Raw genomic sequence first — 17,953 nt, forward strand, 5'->3', positions numbered from 1 at the left:
TATGGTATGTGGAATAATGTAAGTCACTATACCAGGGACTTCTGAGTAGTACACTGCCTTTTGGAGGAGCAAGGACTAACTTCAGGTACAGGAAGGGAGGGGGCGCAAAATTGCTGCCTTGCACCGGGTGACAGATATCCTAGTTTTGGCCCTAGCAATATACATACCTGCTTTCAGCGGCTGTGAAAAGGTCCTCCGCCCCCTCCGGCGCACTGTGTTGGAGAACATAGAAAAGTCTTTGAAAAATAAAAAAATATTTATATATTATATTCAATTAACAGCTGTAATCAGTGCTGCGCATGAACGGAAGAGGTGCATGTGTAGCACTGGTTGCAGCTTCGTTAACTTAGAGCAGGCAAGGAAAGGTATATTTTTGATTGATGATTATGTGGAGAATTGATTGATTTCTCCGGTAATTAGGTACAACTCAATGCGAGTTTTAATTTTAATTATCTCCACATAATTTATGATGAATAGACCCTCACATTATTTAAGTTATTTGTCTTTAATTGTCAACTTCAGGTTTCTCAACCTTTTTATCACCATCTCGTGAGCTAACAATAATAACACTGTACAACAAATTAATACTTTTAATTTGTTTCCTTTATAAAAATAGTCATACATTACTAATTTGAGGTCAAGAAAAATGATTTCAGAATGTTTTTACTAGCTCTATTTTTTGTGCTAGACTACTTGCACTATACTGTATGTACATTAGTAATATAGTCATAGTGAAAAGCTATTTTAAAATAATCTGATATTTTCTTGATAGAAAAATAAATAAATATAAGATAAGAGAAAAAGATAAATAACAGTTGTTTTAATTCAATCAATCACAAATAACACAAAACGCAACAAACATATAGCATACGAAACAAACATACAGCATACGAAACAAACATACAGCATACGAAAGTACTATCTAATATAGTGGCCTATTCATGGGGGTGCTTTCTCTTTGCTTGTCGCTTGTCCTCCTCTTCTGGGGCATTTCTTGTCACTGTCCAACCGTAGTGATTCACCTACCCTGATATCTTTGTTCCATTGCTGAAATGTCTTGATGGAATCGCTCACTATGCTTGTCACTCAGTGCACCACAGTTATCTTGTGTGGGTAATCCCGTGGATCGCATATATTTGAATAGGGGAGGGGACAATCTGTGGAGGGAGTTGAAAGTCTGTGTTGCCCGGCGACAGCCCCAAAACATGACACATCTAGAAAAGATCTGCATTGAAGAGTGGGCCAAAATACCTGCTGCAGTGTGTGCAAACCTGGTCAAGAACTACAGGAAACGTTTGACCACTGTAATTGCCAACCGAGGTTACTTTAAAAAGTATTGAGTTTAACTTTTTGAATGTCCAAATATTTATTTTCAGCAAGAATATACAAATAAATTGTTTAAAAATCATGCAATGTGATTTCCAGAATTTTTTGTTCTGATTCTTTCTCTCACAGTTAAAGTGTACCTACGATGGAAATTACAGACCTCTCTCATCTTGTAAAGTGCAACAACTTGCACAATCGGTGGCTGTCCAAATACTTTTTTGCCCCACTGTATGTGAATGCAATTAGAAATATGATTAACAACATTTAATTGTGTTCATAAAATATGTTATGTTCGACACATTCTATTTTCCAATTAACTTAAATAAGAATAGACATTCTTTCTTACAACTAACAGAATATGTAAAGTAAAGGTAACTTTACTAATTTATACATATGAAAAACAAGATGGAGTCTATAAAATATAAATCCCTTTTGTATTCAACCATATTTATTATGTTAATTTTCCATTTTTATAATGACACAAATTTATTCTTAGTAATTAAACAAGCGTTTAATTACTAAGAATAAATAGGTATTGCAGGTAATACTTGTTTAATTACTAAGAATAAATAGGTATTGCAGGTAATAGGTAAAATATTGTCATGCACTCAGCAAGATATGTGCATACTGTGGAGCCCAGTTTACCTGATAGATACTTTAGGGGATTACAAGCAGCAATGATCTATTAGGAAGTGCTACTGGTGTTTGGTGTAAACTTAAATACCCAAACCAGTAACAATTCTCTCTACAGATTTTTATTTTAATTAAACTCTTATGGGTAAATTTACTAAAAATCGTGTCCTGCCCGTGTTTGTCCGTTTTTAAATACAGGTAGGAACAATCAGAATCGGGAGTATTTTTTTTTTAATATAATCGGGAATTTACCAAGCTCTCGTATTGGGGGAGTCCCCACCTCCCCTGAGATCCCCAGCTTGGGCTGACTAGCTTGGGGTATTAATGCTTAGGCCGGGGAGGACCGGTGAAAGGGTCCCCTGGCTGTGGAATTACACCCCGGCTAGATTTGAGTCCGGTGCTGGTTTTAAAAATAGGGGGAACCCCACGCCACTTTTTTCCCTTATTTTTCAAACTAGGACTGGCTCTGGGAGCCCAGTGCTGTTTCCTAAAGTATGGGGAAACCCTACAAGTTTTTTCCCCCGTATTTTTAGAACCAGGACTGACTCAGGAACCCGGGGCTGGTTATACTTGGGGGGAGAATGCGGCACATCAATTTTTTTTTTTAAATTAACCTAATATTTAACAGAAAAAGGCAGTCCATACACGGATCACACTGATCTGTGCAAGTCTTTGCTAGACACACTGCTCAGGAGGGGGTCTATTTGTAAGGTCTATTTTTACACTTTGGTCTTTGGTTTTGTTACACCTGTGATTATAATCACGATTTTTGGTAAATTCCTGTGTTGTATTCTTGTCTATGAAAAGTACTGCTATGTTCAGATGATGGTGTATGCATTTCTAGTTGTATTTTCGGGTGCATTTTAACTTCAAAATCGTCCGTGATCACCTCTAAAGATACAGAAATTTCTCCCGTTGTTTCCTAAGTAAATTCCTGTGTTTGTAAAAATGACAAAATACGCCCGTATATGCAAATACGGGCAAACATGAATCTTAGTAAATTTATCCCTTAGATCACATACACCTCAGAATAGAATTATTTAAATTATGTTAATAATGATATACAACAAATGATGCATTCTACACTATTCATATTTTATCTTGGAGAATGTAGTGTAAATAAATATATATGAACTGTGATCTAATTTGTATATTTATACAAATTAGATCACAGTTCAATTAAATCAGAGTTATAACTATGAGGGTGAGTCAAAAATTATCTGAACTCCAGTTATATTAGAACTTCTTTAGACCGCACTCTCTTATCAACGCTTTCCGTACTAGATTGCTGTCCCCCAGTCACTGCTGTGCTGTTTTGATCAGTTAATTTGTGACTGCAGTGCAAGAAAAAATGGCTGCCTCACTTGTGATATACACGAAAGAAGAGGAGCGTGCAGTGATTAGTTTTTTGTGGTCTGAGGGTGTGTCTGGTGCCGATATTTATCAAAGACTTTGTGCACAGTATGGAGTAAGTGTTTTGTCGCGAAGAAGCTTGCATGAATGGATAGAGAAGTTCAAAGAAGGTTGCACAAGTGTCAGCCATGAAAAAGGAGCTGGACGCCCGTCCACGTCCACGACTAATGAGAACATTTGCAAATCAGCCATGGCTCTGCCTATGCAATCATCCATGACAGACTTAGCTTTCGAAAAGGTTTGTGCAAGATGGGTACCAAAACAACTCACTGAAGCATTTGGACATCTGCAAACAAAATTTGGACCGATACTGTACGGAAGATGGAAGTTTCTTAAAAAGAATCATTACTGGTGAGGAGACATAGTGAGCCTGAGAGTAAACGTCAGAGTATGAAATGGAAACATCCTTAATCGCCGATCAAGAAAAAGTTGAAAATTCAACCATCAGCTGGAAAATTGATGCTTATAGTTTTCTGGGATTCTCAAGGGCCAGTATTGGAACATTATCAGGAAGAAGGTTCAACAATCAACAGTGCTCGTTACAGTGAGATGCTCACTGAAGAGCTGAAGCCAAAAATTCAAACAAAATGCAGAGGACTACTATCCAAGGGTGTTGTGTTGTTGCATGACAATGCACGTCTGCACACCGTTGTTTATACTGTCGGCACACTCCAAAAACGTTGTTTTGAGGTATTAAAACATCCTCCCTATAGTCCTTATCTTGCCCCATTGGACTATCACCTGTTTGGTCCCCTGAAAGAAGCCCTAAGAGGATGAAGATTCACGTCTGATGAAGAGGGGAAGATAGCGGTGCATTCATGGCTCGCAGCTCAGCCTAAAACATTTTTTAATGAGGGAATATGAAAGCTTGTTGACAGATGGACAAAGTGTTTTAAAAAGCAGGGAGATTATGTCAAAAAATAATGTATTTGTCCTCTCTGAAAGTGTGCAGATAATTTTTGACTCACCCTCATATATCTTGACATCATTTAAAAAATTGTCAGATAGAAAAACTGCCATAATTTGTGGTCAAAAAAGTCCATATAGTCCATTCAAGGATCATAGAGTTCCAAACAAATCCTGGTTAGGTAGTGGTAGAAGATATCCCTTGTATATACTTGTGAGGAGTCACACCATTAGATACATACTCCTCACAGTATCCAGTATTTAACCAATTTTTCTCTGTATTTTAACAGGCAGTGTAGAATAGTTATAATTCACCAACTGGTGTAAAATGCAGGTGTCAAGGAAAAACAACAGGCCTGGAAAAAAAATAAAATCAATTTCACTCACCCTTCCTGGATGGCAATGTTACACAACATCCAAGTGTGACCTGATGTGGACCCTTCATAGCGGCTCCACCACCACTAAATCTGAATAAAATCTATATAGCTCTGGTGTTTAAAAATGGAACAATAAACTTATACTGACCCAATTTCTAACCACTTGGCAATTTCCCAGCTGCGGTAATTAAGGTTGCAAACCAATAACATATAATAAGGAAAATTAACCGAACTTAAAAAATATACTCAATATGGATGTGTAATACACTGTCTGTCACATTAGAATAAAAAAAATAATGATAATCAAAAAGATGCAATAAAAAACAAGTTGTTTTTTTTTAAAACATTTTTATTTTATTTTCAGAAAGAAAAAAAATATATATATATATGCATAACAATTCACAGATATAGAAAATAACAGACATATACATCCATAAAAAAGGGGGGGTAAACCCCATACAGCAGGGAGACATAAAGTCAATATAAAAATACGCTTACAGGACATATTTGTCAAAAAGCAAACAAAGAATCTTAATATATAGTCAAATTGTAAATTTACAGCATGACTGAAATAAACATACCCAAAATCATAATACATATTAAGAAAAACAATAAAATGGGGAGGGAAGTGGGAAAGGGGAAGACGAAGGGAAGAAAGAAGGGGGGGAGGTAAGGGGAGGCTTCACTTGCATTTCAATTGTATTACAGTTTAAGACAATTGTCTGTATAAATACCAGTTACTTGACTCAAAGAATTTTAATATGGGCGCTTGTTTATGTCGATCCAGCTTATCAATAAAGAAGCTCCATTTTCTATAGAACTTAATGACCTCCTTCTCTATGTCAGGCAGTGGCATAACTAGGGTATTTGGAGCCCAGGGCAAATGTAAAAGTTGAGGCCCCCGCCACCCCTATGTGCGCGCGACTTCGGCGCGCTTAGCGAAAAATGGGCATGGTCACCTAAAAATGGGGCGTGTCAAAATGACACACCCCTTTATCATCACATTACTTTCCATATTCAACTTAACCCCAGTAGTGCTCCTTATACAGTACCCCCAGTATGCAGTGTCCCCAGTTGTGGTCCCTCTTATGCAGGCCCATAGTAGTGCCCATTATGCAGTATCCCCAGTAGTGGTCCCCCTTATGCAGCCCCTCATTAGTTCCCCTTATTCAGTGCCTCCAATAGTGGTCCCCCTTATGCAGGCCCCCAGCAGTGATTCCCCCTCCTATCCAGTGCCCCTTATACAGTGCCACCTGTAGTGGTCCTCCCTATTTAGTGCCCCCGGTAGTGATCCCCTAGTAGTAAGCCCCTTAAATAGTGCCACCAGTAGTAGTCCCCCCCAGGAGACATTCCCCTCCTGATGCAGTGTCCCCAGTAGTAGCAGCCCCCCCAGTAATAGTGTCCCCAGTAGTAGCAGCCCCCCAAGTGATAGTGTCCCCAGTAGTAGTAGCCCCCCAAGTGATAGTGTCCCCAGTAGTAGTAGCTCCCCCCAAGTGATAGTGTCCCCAGTAGTAGTAGCCCCCATAAGTGATAGTGTTCCCAGTAGTAGTAGCCCCTCCCAGTAATAGTGTCCCCAGTAGTAGTAGCCCCCCCAGTAATAGTGTCCCCAGTAGTAGCAGCCCCCCCCCCAGTAATAGTGTCCCCAGTAGTAGCACCCCCCCAGTAATAGTGTCCCCAGTAGTACCAGCCCCTCCCAGTAATGGTGTCCCCAGTAGTAGCAGCCCCCCCAAGTGATAGTGTCCCCAGTAGTAGCAGCCCCCCAAGTGATAGTGTCCCCAGTAGTAGCAGCCCCCCAAGTGATAGTGTCCCCAGTAGTAGTAGCCCCCCCAAGTGATAGTGTCCCCAGTCGTGGTAGCCCCTCCCAGTAATAGTGTCCCCAGTAGTAGTAGCCCCCCCAGTAATAGTGTCCCCAGTAGTAGCAGCCCCCCCAGTAATAGTGTCCCCAGTAGTAGCAGCCCCCCCAGTAATAGTGTCCCCAGTAGTAGCAGCCCCCCCTAGTAATAGTGTCCCCAGTAGTAGCACCCCCCAAAGTAATAGTGTCCCCAGTAGTAGCAGCCCCTCCCAGTAATGGTGTCCCCAGTAGTAGCAGCCCCCCCAAGTGATAGTGTCCCCAGTAGTAGCAGCCCTCCAGTAATAGTGTCCCCAGTAGTAGCAGCCCCCCAAGTGATAGTGTCTACAGTAGTAGAAGCCCCCAAGCGATAGTGTCCCCAGTAGTAGTAGCCCCCCCAAGTGATAGTGTCCCCAGTAGTAGTAGCCCCCCCAAGTGATAGTGTCCCCAGTCGTGGTAGCCCCTCCCAGTAATAGTGTCCCCAGTAGTAGTAGCCCCCCCAGTAATAGTGTCCCCAGTAGTAGCAGCCCCCCCAGTAATAGTGTCCCCAGTAGTAGCACCCCCCCCCCAGTAATAGTGTCCCCAGTAATAGTAGCCCCTCCCAGTAATGGTGTCCCCAGTAGTAGCAGCCCCCCAAGTGATAGTGTCCCCGGTAGTAGCAGCCCCCCCAGTAATAGCGTCCCCAGTAGTAGCAGTCCCCCCAAGTGATAGTGTCCCCAGTAGTAGTAGCCCCCCAAGTGATAGTGTCCCCAGAAGTAGTAACCCCCCCAAGTGATAGTGTCCCCAGTAGTAGTAGCCCCCCCAAGTGATAGTGTCCCCAGTAGTAGTAGCCCCCCCAAGTGATAGTGTCCCTAGTAGTAGTAGCCCCCCCTCCCCGTAGTGCAGACACACAAGTTTCAAAAAAATAAATAAAAAAAAACACTTACCTGAATCCACGCTCCTGTTCAGGCCACCGCTCCCACCGCCACACGTCAGTCCTCCCGGGCTGGCGCGCTATGCATTACGGGAGAGACATCATGACCTCATGACGTCTCTCCCATTACCCACTGCAGGAGCCGGATAGAAGCCCGGCTCTTGCAGTGGGCGCGCAGCAGTCAATGAGAGTCTATCTGACTCTCATTGGCTGCTGATTCACACACATCTCCGCCAGCGCTGGCGGAGGATGTGTGTGCAACAGCAGCCAATGAGAGTCTGTCTGACTCTCATTGGCTGCTGAATAACACACACATCGCTACCGTGCTGGTGGCGATGTGTGTGTGTTAGCACAGTCTGAACCCGCCTGCCACCCTCCTCCTGGCGCTATTGGGCAAGCGCTCAGGGGGAGGGGCTCAGCTGTGCAGCACAGGACCGGCGCTGGAAGCCTAGCGCCGGTCCTGTGTAAATGTGTAGCGCTGACCGCACACACTGCGGTTGGCGCTACACTGGCTAACTAGGGCAGGCCCGTCCCGTGGAAGGCAGCACCCCCCGCGCCGCTGGTCCCATGGCGCCCAGGGCACGTACCCTGCTCGCCATGCCCTAGTTACGCCACTGATGTCAGGTAAAGTCACTCACCAATCATAGTACAATAATTGCAAAAGCAAACATTTAACCGAACTTAAGAAAGGGGGGGTTTCCACTGTCCAATTTTGCATTATGACCTTTGTCGCCACCGCTATAATAGTAGTAAGCAGAGGGAGCAATATCTTCTTATGCGGACATAGAGACCAATTGTCAAAATTAGAGCATAACAAAGCCAATGGATCTGCGCATAATTGCAGAGAGAACAGGTAATTTATAAAAAACATTACTTTGCCCCAAAATTTACGAATCTTCCAACATTCCCATGAAAAATAGTAGCAGAAGTAAAACGACACTGGGGACTTTGACCTGTTTCTTCAGGAACCATATTAAAAAAACCAAGGTATTTTAATAATAAAGTGTGTTATTCATAGAAATGCTCCAAACATGCACATTGACAACATGAATAGAAACAATAAACACATGAAAAGAATGAAACAATGTTTCTCTTCTTAAATTATAATAGAAAAAGAATATATATTCAATTAAAAACTTACTGCTAAGAACTTCGTGGCTGTATACTCATAAATGTAAAAAATGTTTTCTGTTAAATCTTTACAGCCGCGTCCGACTGTTCAAAGAAACAATGGCCCTCATTCAGAGCCGTTCGCTATTTGCGGTCGTTCGTTTAAAAACAAGGGGTGGCTATTCAAATGATCCGTACGCACATTGTAGTCTGTTCACACCTCTAAGTCTGGACGAGCGAGCAAAACATACGCTCGTTTATTTGTTAAAAACGCCCCCTGGCCGCTCGCATCCTACGTCATGTCCGCTATTTATTAGATTAATCGAGTACATCGACCAGCGTATGAACTGCTCGCTATTCTTGTGGTTGGTGTTTGCTACCACAAATTTGCGAGCAGTTCAGGCTATAAAATAACCCAGTGACGTGAACAATGACGCTGCTGTTTTAAATATACACACCCATAAAACGCCCGTTTTGACCTTTAAGCACGCCTGCGTTCGGATCTCCACTCCCCATTTTCAAGCACCTTCCCCTGTTACCACCCACATACTCCTCATTCTGTCATTCAAAATAGCAGGCACTCGCTATATTGCGTACCAACGATTTTTGGCCGCACTGACTGGTTCGCGCATGCGTACTAAAAACCGTACGCATGCGCAGATGTGCAAACATCGCTCGGAACGAGCGTACTGCCGCTAACGAGCGGCTCTGAATGAGGGCCAATATATCCAGATTATCTCTTCAAGAAAATTTATTTTTTTTAGGTAAATTGTGCAATTGAAAAGCATATATCGGACCACCAATAGTCTAATTCCATATATTATCTTGTATGTAGATTATTAAAGACCCACTGTTTTCATATCCCTGTATTAAGAAGGGCTCTCATGTCACTTCTATGAGACTGCACCTTATATATTGCTTTACCTTTTATTAGAGGTTCAAAGAAAATTGTCTCTTTTTATCCAGTGCAGTTATGAACGTATAGTGACGTTTTCTCCTTCTTAAATGATCCAGTTGTATTTAGAATGTTATAAATGTGTTGCAGCACTATATTATTGGATCACATTTGTAGCTCCACTTACTAAACGACCAGCAAATTGGTAAATGATGTGGCTGTATCTGGAACTCACTTGTAGCTGCACTCTCCATCCCTGTGCCAGAGAATCGTGCACATATAGTGAGCAGGGGGGGGGGGGGGCGGAGATTATCCAAGCCGTGCCTCTACTGCGGTCCGTTCATTGGCTCATTCTGTTTTTTTCCCGAGTCCTTGTATTCAGCGGTGATCCAGGGAGAGAAAACAAGCGGTCACATGGAAAGTATTCTGTCTGCAAGTAATAGCGGTGTGGTGTTCAAATACTCTATTGAACACCACACAGCTATAACTTTATTATTAAAATACCTTGTTTTTTATTGCATTTTTTGATTATCATTATTTTCATTCTAATGTGACACAAAGTGTATTACACATCCATACTGGGCATATTTTTAAGTGCAGTTAATTTTCCTTTTTCACCACTAATTCTGACCCTCTGACAGGATGCTGTGGAGTCAGGACTCTGTGGAGGAAGCAGCACACAGAGGAGGAGATTGGAGGGGGCAGAGCTTGCAGCTCTCGCTGTGTAAATGGCCACACACTGTAGCTATGGCTAAAACAGTGGGCTACCAGACTAATAACATACCAGCCCAAATCATTTCAGTTGAGGCCATACTAGGACACCAGGCTGCGGCACCCCTGTAAAGTGCCACTGCGCACAATTTGGGAAATGGTGCTTAGACTAATAGCCCTTATACATCAGCAATAAATTGTCGCAATTCCCCGATTCCTAGATGCCTGATTTGGCGATTCCGAACACATTGGATTATTTTCAGGTAGGTCAATGATTAGACTTGCATAGAGCTTCAGATATAATATTTATGGTTAGAATTGGATTAGACCTTGAGCTAAATGTATGATTAGACAGAGATTATTTTTTTAAATAGATGTGGGGTAAAAAGTATAAATGTAAGACTATTTAGCTGAAAGTATTTAGTTTATAAAACTGATAATAACTCTTTTCACTTTACATTCCACTTGACATCGGAGACTCTTTGAAACAAAGCACATCATAGGCAGGGCCCGATTAACAATGAGGCGGGTGGAGCTACAGCTACAGGCCCCCAATGAAAATAGGCCCACATGAACCAGTGTAGGGTAGTCTCTAGAAAGTGCTGACAGGATTTTTTTTTCCTATTACCTCCAGCGGCATTGCAAAGCTCCACCCAAAATTGTTAGACACGCCCATTCAAACCCCCAACCCTGACTGTCCTTAGACCTGTCCATTCACCTCCCGAAAGTTAAAACTTTTTCAGGCGTGCTCTCTGCCTCGCCCACCTTTATTTGCATTATCCGACCGGGAACACAATCCTCTACCACTTTCCAGAGCTCGCCTTGCACCCCCTCTTCCTCCCCTAGCTTCACCATATGGTTGCTCGGAGGTTCGGGACCCACAAACATTCTGGAAAGGGCATCAGCATTGAGGTGCTGTTCCGATGCTGCACCTCAAATTTGAATGGCTGTAAAGTCAAAAACCAGCGGGTCATCCAGATATTCACCTTTTGTTTGTGTACATCCACTGTAATGGAGCATGACTTGTGATTACCCGGAATTCTCAACCCAACCAATAATATTTTAGTGACTCTACTGCCCACTTAATCGCCAAGCACTCCTGTTCCACAGTTGAGTACTTGCGTTCTCTGGGCAGCAACTGCTGGCTAAGATAGAGTATAGGCTTCTCCTCCCCATCTACCTCCTGGCAAAGGACTGCTCCTAAGCCTGGTGCTCGCAAAACAGGCTCTACACACAAGGATCGTCTTAAATTCTGCCAAGCAGTCTCTGCTGGCCTGGACCACATTATCTGGTCTGGTGATTGTTTCTTAAGGCACTCAGTCAGTAGAGCCGCTCTGGTGGCAAAATCATGTATGAATATGCGGTAGTAACCCACCAGACCAAGGAATGTTCTGAGTTGTGATTTACATTTGGGTTTAGGCCAGGTGAGAACTGCTTCCACTTTATTATTATTATCATTTATTTATATGGCGCCAAAAGTGTTCCGCAGCGCCTTACAAAGTACATGAACAAATAAGTAACCAGTGACTTACAATACAATACAATACAATACAATGCAGGACACGGACATGTATAATAAACATTGCTATATTAGCGACTTTAACACCCACAAAGCAGCCAAGTGTTAGTTGCCCTAGTGGGGAGTAAGAGATAATTTAAATTACAGTAGGGAGAAGCACAAGAGGGTAGAGGGTCCTGCTCTAAAGAGCTTACATTCTTTAAGGGAGGGTCAGACAAACAGGAGTGACACAGATGGGGTAGGCGGGGTGGAAGGAAGATGTAGCAGTAAGTTAGGATGAGAGCTGGAAGGCTTTAATGAAGTAGTGTTTATTAAGAGTTTGTTTGAATGATTGTAGAGAGGTGCAGAGTCTGATGGGGAGAGGGAGGGAGTTCCAAAGGTGTGGAGCAGCGTGGGCAAAATCTTGGAGGCGGGAGTGGGAGGAAGTAATCAATTGGCATGAAAGGCGGCGTGTATTAAGTGAACAAAGAGGGCGGACAGAAGAGTGAAGGGAGATGAGATCAGAGATGTAAAAGTGAGAGGACTGGGTGAGGGCTTTGAAAGTGAGTGTGAGAACCTTGAATTGGTTTCTGAAAGGGAGGGGGAGCCAGTGGAGGGCTTGTAAGAGAGGGGAGGCAGATGTAGAGCATTTGGAGAGGAAGATGAGCCAAGCAGCAGCATTGAGCACAGACTGGAGAGGAGAGAGATGGGATTTGGGGAGGTCAGATAGGAGGAAGTTACAGTAGTCCAATCTGGAGATGACCAGTGAATGTATGAGGGTTTTGGTGGCATCCTGGGTGAGAAAGGGTCTGATCTTGGAAATATTCTTGAGATGGAAACATGGAAACAACAGGACTGCGAGAGGTTGTGAATATGTGGTTTGAAGGAGAGGGAAGAGTCCAGGATGACTCCAAGACAATGCACTTTGGGACTTGATGAGATAGTTATGCCATCTATTGATAAAGAAATAAGGGGACATGATGTTATGTGGGAGGGTGGGAAGACGATCAGCTTAGTCTTAGATATATTAAGTTTGAGAAATTGCTGGGACATCTAGGAAGAGATAGCAAAGAGACAGTTGGAGATATGAGTCAGTAGAGAGGGGGAAGGATCAGGTGAGGTAAGGTAGATCTGAGTATCATCAGCATAGATATAATGGAGGTCAAAAGAGCTGATGAGTTTACCTAGAGAGGATATATAGAGAGAGAATAGGAGAGGTCCAAGAACAGAACCTTGGGGTACACCTACTGTAAGAGGCTGTGGGGAGGAGGAGGAGTCATGAGAGGAAACAGAGAAGGAACAGTCAGAGAGGTAAGAGGACAGCCAGAGAGAGCCGTGTCATGTAGACTAAGAGAGTGAAGGATATGCAGCAGTAGAGGGTGGTCCACAGTGTCAAAAGCAGCAGAGAAGTCAAGGAGAATGAGCAAAGAGTAGTGGCCCTTGAATTTGGTAGCAAGGAGGTTGTTGCTGACTTTCGTGAAGGCAGTTTCAGTGGAGTGGAGAGAACGGAAGTCAGACTGAAAATGGTCAAGGAGGGAGTGGGAGGAAAGAAATGTGGTGAGGCAGTTGTAAACAATACGCTCAAGGAGTTTGGAGGCAAAAGGGAGTAGAGAGATTGGTTGGTAGTTAGAGAGATTGTTAGGATCAAGGTTAGGTTTTTTAAAAATGGGGGGGACAAGGGCATGCTTGAATGCAGAAGGAACAGTGCCAGAAGAGAGGGAGAGTTTAAGGAGGTGGGAAAGATGGGAGCAGGCAAAAGGAGAGAGGTAGCGGAGGAGGCGGCAGGGGATAGGGTCGAGGGGAGAGGTGGAAGGGGGGGGACTGGGTAAGGGCCTTAACTTCCCCTCCAGTCACAGGGGAGATGGATGTCAGAGTCAGTAAAATGGATGGGGAGGGGTGATCCGGGAAAGGAGGAGGTGGAGAGCTGGGGGACTGGTTAGATATGATGTCGTGATGTATGGAATCAATTTTAGATGTGAAATAGGTAGCAAAGTCAATGGCAGAGAGCAAGGAGGGGAGACGAGGAGGGGATGGGCAGAGGAGGGACTTGAGGGTGGAAAAGAGATCCTGGGGATTTGAGGACTGGGAGGAGATGAGATTCTTGAAATATGACTGTTTAGAGAGGGAAAGGGCAGCACTGTAGGATGACAGCAGGAATTTGAAATTGAGAAAATCTGCCTGAGAGTGTGATATTCTCCACTGTCGCTCGGCGGTTTGTGTGCATTTTGCAGGTATCTGCTGCATTTGGAATGCCAGGGTTGAGGTTTAACCTGTCCTCTGCCTACGATGTATCCCAAGTATTTCGCCTCCACCATTCAAATGGCACATTTTTCAGGGTTAGCAGTAAACCCATGTGCCCATAAAGACTGTAACGCTGCCTCTACCTTTGGTAGGTGTGACTCCCAGTCAGAGCTAAAGATGACAATATTGTCTAAATATGCAGTTGCATACTACCTGTGGGGCAGAAGTAACTTATTTATAGCCCTCTGGAAAGTTGCTAGGGCTCCATACAAATCAAAAGGCAGCATTTTGTACTGGAACAAGCCATCTGGGGTAGAGAAGGCTGTTTTTGCTTTAGCAGCTTCAGTCAAAGGAATCTGTCAATACCCTTTTGCCAAATCAAGAGTGGTGAGATACTGGCTTTTTGCTAGATTCTCCACCAGCTCGTCAACCCGGGGCATAGGGTAAGATTCAAACTGAGAAACTTTATTTAACTTGCGAAAGTCATTGCAGAATTTGAAAGCCTCCGAAGGCTTAGGCACTAAGGCAATGGGGTTATTCCATTCACTGTTTTACTCCTCTATGACCCCTAAGTGCAGCATCTCCTCCACCCCTCATTTTACTGCTTCCCGTTTTGCCTCAGGTATGCGATAGGGTCTCTGCTTTATTATCACCCCGGGAAGAGTAACAATATCATGCTGTATGATTTGGATCTTTCCCGGAATAGCCGAGAATACATTTTGGTTTTGTGTTGCTAAACTCACCACTTCCTGTTTTTGGCTAAGACTGAGGGTGACCTCAATAGGTACGTGACAGTTTGGGGGTTTTTTGCCACTAAAGAGGGCTGACTGGCACTTTCTTTCAGTGTTTTAATAGATATACATGGTAAATTTGTGCCTCTTTCCTTCTACCCTCCTGTTGTACCCTGTAGTTTACAGGTCCCACTGCCTCTATGATTTCATAAGGGCCTCGCCATTGAGCATACAATTTGCTTTCAGTAGTAGGCACAAGCACTAGTACCTGGTCTCCTGGTTTGAAAGATTGGTTGACTGTGGTAACATTGAAATTGCATTTCTGACCGTGCTGAGCTCTGTCCATATGTTCACATAGCAGTGACGCAAACTGACTTAACCAGCCATACAATTGGGTCACAAACTGAACGATATTAGGATCTGCTGCATGAATGCCTGGCCAAAAGAATCTTAACTGAGGGCCTGATTCTGTAAGGATCGTAATTGCAAAGCTGCACTGAGGCATATGCAGATATGGTAATGCAGCAAAAGGCATCACGCCCCCTGTGCATTACTTAACCGAGCTGCGTTGTTCAATGCAGCATCGGTTAATCTGCATACCATTGGCCGGCTGCGGTGACCCATAGGGTCTCACAGCCGGCCGCCGCAGTTTACAGGTAGAGGCCAGGAAATCTCCATCACCCGACAGAGATCCTGGCCTCTTCCCTCCCCTCCAACGGTGGTGACACGCCTCCGTTTAGGGTAACGGAGGCTGTCGCCACTCCCTACCCGCCCCAAATGGCAGCAGACTGTCAATCACTGACAGTCTGCTGCCAGTTTGCAAGTGGACTCACAGACCTGTTCTGCACATGCTCAGAAAGGGTCTGGCACCTGCGCAGATTCCCAAACATCTGCGTTCAGCAGTACACTAGCGTGCACTGCTGAATCAGGCCCTGAATACGCTGGAGAGTTTTCTCCTCCCCTAAATGGCCACACCACAGGCGTGTATGTGCCTCCCTCAACACCAACTGCACGTGTTTCCGGGGAACCAACAATTGGTCTACTTTCTTACCCTGCAAATATGTTACACAATATAACAAATAATTTTTCAATGCAAAGTATGGGGCACCTTCTGTTGGTAAAACCGTAATTTCTTTACCATTTACTTCTACAACATTTTCAAATGTGTTTATCAAGTTCCCATCATTCTGTTGGTCTTGGTTAAAGTCCTGTAAAGACACTTCCTTGCCGATGGGATTCTACTGTGCCTCGGTCGCATTTCCCTCCTGCTGCTCACTGGCCAAGAAGGGTGTTACAGCCACCAAACTTTGGGATACTGCAGAGCTTGGCTCTTGGGACACTTCTGACGTGGTCCATCTGCTGTCAACATACCAAGTAACCACCTCTTGTAGTAACGGAAAATCCTGACCTAGGATCAATGGCTAGGCTGGTCAGAGATCGCCCTTTTATCACTACCGGGACGTGCACTCGGGGGCATTCTACTACATCCTCATGTACACATACAACCTTTACCGGGGGTAGCACCTGATCAGCCCCTGGTGGAATCAGGTTTGCAGAGATGATAGTTAATTCACTGCCAGTATCCACTAAGGCCCAGATCTCCCGGCCTTCCACTTGCACCATCAAACGAAACAAGGTAGTCTCCACCGGGGAAATGCTTCCAGCAGCCACGCTGAGCACCGGTCAAGTTGTTTTACCCGCATTGCAGTCCATCAGCTCACCCTGCTTTGGGCAGTCCCGATGCACATGACCTGGCTCGCCGCAACCAAAACACACAACTGGCTGTGGGTTGCTCGTTTTAACAGCTGAGACCTGGGTTCTAGGCTTGGGTACTGACTGGAGCCCCTGGCTACAGCTAAGAAAGCAGTTAATTTATAATTTGCTTCAGTGGATAGTGAAAATGGTAAAAGTACAGAAAAAAGTCAGCGTGGTGGTCACCCTCACAATGATAACCATCCCTAGGATTAGGCTGTAAACCTATTCCTCACTAACCAGAACTAGGCTAAACCAACCGTGGCTAGTGACACTATAGTAGGGGGACATACACAGCTTGGATTCCTCCTTACATAATGTCAACCAGCCCTAGACAGGTCAGCCCAGGGCTGGAATCCCTAGGGAAGTGGAGACCACCAATTTGCCAATAAAACATACTTGCCGACATTCACATTCTCCTCTCCGGGAGTTGACCATAGAGTAGATGCTGGTGGGGGCGGACCCAGATGATTAGCATAGTAAGCCCCGCTTCATCACGGGAAAATGCCGCAAATCAGGCATATTTGACTAGGAGGCAGGACCAAATAATGAGATTCTCATAGAATCGATTCTCCTAGAATCGCTACTTACGGTCCCACCGATCCATGAGAAACTTCCCCCCCAATTCTGCCCACTTCACTAGGAAGTGGGTAGAATGCGGGAGAAGTGCCTACTTTTCCTGGTGTGCAGGGGGTTACCCGAAAAATCGTGAGCCTCCCGCAGGTCGCGGGAGGGTAGGCAAGTATGCAATAAAAATAATAGAATTGGTTAAAAATTGGTTAAAAATATGCACCAAATACCACTAAATGCTACTGACCACATCAATGGAGAGTGGTGGGTAAGGAAATCCTCACACTAACCACAAGGTCACAGAAATAGTGCTTATGTATTAAAGTAGAAAGTCTGTTGCTGTGTACCTAGTCACAAATACAAACCAATAAATAAAAATGCTAAAATATACAAATATGTCTTGTAAAATTACAGATTACATCAACATGTGTAGTTATATAACTAAAATGTACAATGCAAATGACACTGTTTAATTGTTTCATTCTAGATGGGTGTTTCTGTATGAAAAAGGGTACCAGGATGTAGATGACATCATCAGCTCTGTCTCCATTAAATTTAAAGGCATAGCAGTTACCAATATTGAGAACATGGGCACAGAAATCTGGGACGTCGCTGACTATGTATTTCCCCCACAGGTAAGAACTGTTCTGCAGTGATTTGCAACTATTTTAAATTACAGAAAAAATGTCCTTATACAATTATTTATAATACTTACAGCGTATCTGTATCTCGTGATTCAAGTTGCATATGAGATCATCTTGCAGCAATTCATATACAGATGTGTCCTGCTTCATTGCTGCAGCCGCCACTACTTGCAGCGAGTCGTGCGCCAGCTACCACGATTCATAGGATTGCATGGTGCGAATGCTGCCGCGGCCTGGCGCACTGTGGCTTACGCGTACGCGTCAATTCACATGCCGCAATGCATGCGGCAACGATGAGCGAGGACATATCTGTAGGAGCAGCGGCAGAGTTTTCCTAGCTGCTGATGATCCCTAACCGGCTGTTGCTGGTTGGGAACAATAGTTTGTTTCAATCTTTTCATTGTA

The 17,953-nt window shown here is 44.0% G+C and overlaps 1 protein-coding gene across 2 annotated transcripts in view; it reads left to right on the forward strand.

Moving 5' to 3' along the window:
* P2RX1 (purinergic receptor P2X 1) overlaps positions 1-17,953 on the forward strand; it is a 141,442-nt gene that overhangs the window by 32,497 nt on the left and 90,992 nt on the right. For both annotated transcript variants that reach the window (XM_088447037.1, XM_088447038.1), the window contains exon 2: positions 17,392-17,539. In XM_088447037.1, the coding sequence (XP_088303163.1) occupies positions 17,392-17,539 (148 nt within the window). The remainder of the gene's footprint in view (positions 1-17,391; positions 17,540-17,953) is intronic.

This window comes from Taudactylus pleione, unplaced genomic scaffold (genome assembly GCF_031769625.1).
Source record: "Taudactylus pleione unplaced genomic scaffold, aTauple2 ptg000411l, whole genome shotgun sequence".
Taxonomy (NCBI): domain Eukaryota; kingdom Metazoa; phylum Chordata; class Amphibia; order Anura; family Myobatrachidae; genus Taudactylus; species Taudactylus pleione.